General features: G+C 56.1%; 1 protein-coding gene across 1 annotated transcript; it reads left to right on the plus strand.

Moving 5' to 3' along the window:
* The first annotated feature begins 18 nt into the window (after positions 1-18).
* On the plus strand, positions 19-1177 carry LOC110032348 (transcription factor PCF3-like). The gene has a single exon (XM_020735944.1). It carries the CDS (start codon positions 176-178, stop codon positions 1175-1177), a length of 1002 nt encoding a protein of 333 aa, XP_020591603.1. The 5' UTR covers positions 19-175.

Below are 1177 nucleotides of genomic sequence, written 5' to 3' on the forward strand. Positions count from 1 at the left end.
CCCCCCAGGTGAGACAATAGTCAATAACCACAGCCCCACTTACCACGTGTTCGATTCACGAAACCCTAACCCTCTTCTCCCATATTTTTTTCCCCTGAAACTCATGAATTTCTTGGAAGGATTGAGGTAAACTAACCAAAAGGAGCAAGCTTGAAGAGTTCCCAATCAGTAAACCATGGATCAAACCGACCACCGACACAGCATGGTCCACCCTCCTCCTCCTCCGGCAACCTCGGCTCTCCTCACCGGATCCAGCCACGTGGACTCATCCCTCGTCATTTCTTCCTCTAAACCGAAAACAGCAGCCGCAATTCCTCCACCGAAACGATCATCAAAAGATCGGCACACAAAAGTCGACGGCCGCGGGAGGCGCATCCGCATGCCGGCCGCTTGCGCCGCCCGCGTGTTCCAACTCACCCGCGAACTCGGCCACAAATCCGACGGCGAAACCATCGAATGGCTTCTCCAACAAGCAGAACCAGCCATCATCGCCACCACCGGGACCGGAACCATTCCGGCCAATTTCTCATCCCTGAACGTATCTCTCCGCAGCACCGGATCTTCTCTCTCTGCTCCCACCTCCAAATCCGCCCCTCTTTTCACCCACCACTACGAAATCACCGATCCCTCCTCCATGCTCGCCTTCCAGCAGCCCGACGTCCCGCTCGTCGCCGAATCCACGGATACATATCTGAGGAAACGATTCAGAGAAAATCTTTTCAAAGAGGAACAAGAGGGTGCAGGGGCTGCAGCGTCGTCTTCTCCTCCGAAACCCGGATCCAGGCCTGTTATCCCGGCGACTATGTGGGCGGTGGCGCCGGGGAGTAGCGGCGGAGCAGGGGCGTTCTGGATGCTTCCGGTGACGGCACCCGAAGCGCCTTCTTCGTTATGGACGTTTCCCACTGCGGGGGCGAGCTCGATGCAAGCGCCATTACAGTTTGGTCGAGCTATGGGTGGGATGCAGCTGGGTTCCATGTTTCCTGCAGTTCAGCATCTAGGGTTAGGGATTTCGGATTCGAATCTCGGAATGATTGGTTCCATTAATCCTTATAGTCGGAGTGGCAGAGGTGGAGGTGGAGAAGGAGGGACGGTGATGAATGCCGATCATGGATCGGGGATTGATCGTCGGCGATCGTCGCAGAGCGGCGGAGGAGAGGGGAATAGCAATTCTCAGTAG

Source organism: Phalaenopsis equestris, unplaced genomic scaffold (genome assembly GCF_001263595.1).
Source record: "Phalaenopsis equestris unplaced genomic scaffold, ASM126359v1 Scaffold000927, whole genome shotgun sequence".
Taxonomy (NCBI): domain Eukaryota; kingdom Viridiplantae; phylum Streptophyta; class Magnoliopsida; order Asparagales; family Orchidaceae; genus Phalaenopsis; species Phalaenopsis equestris.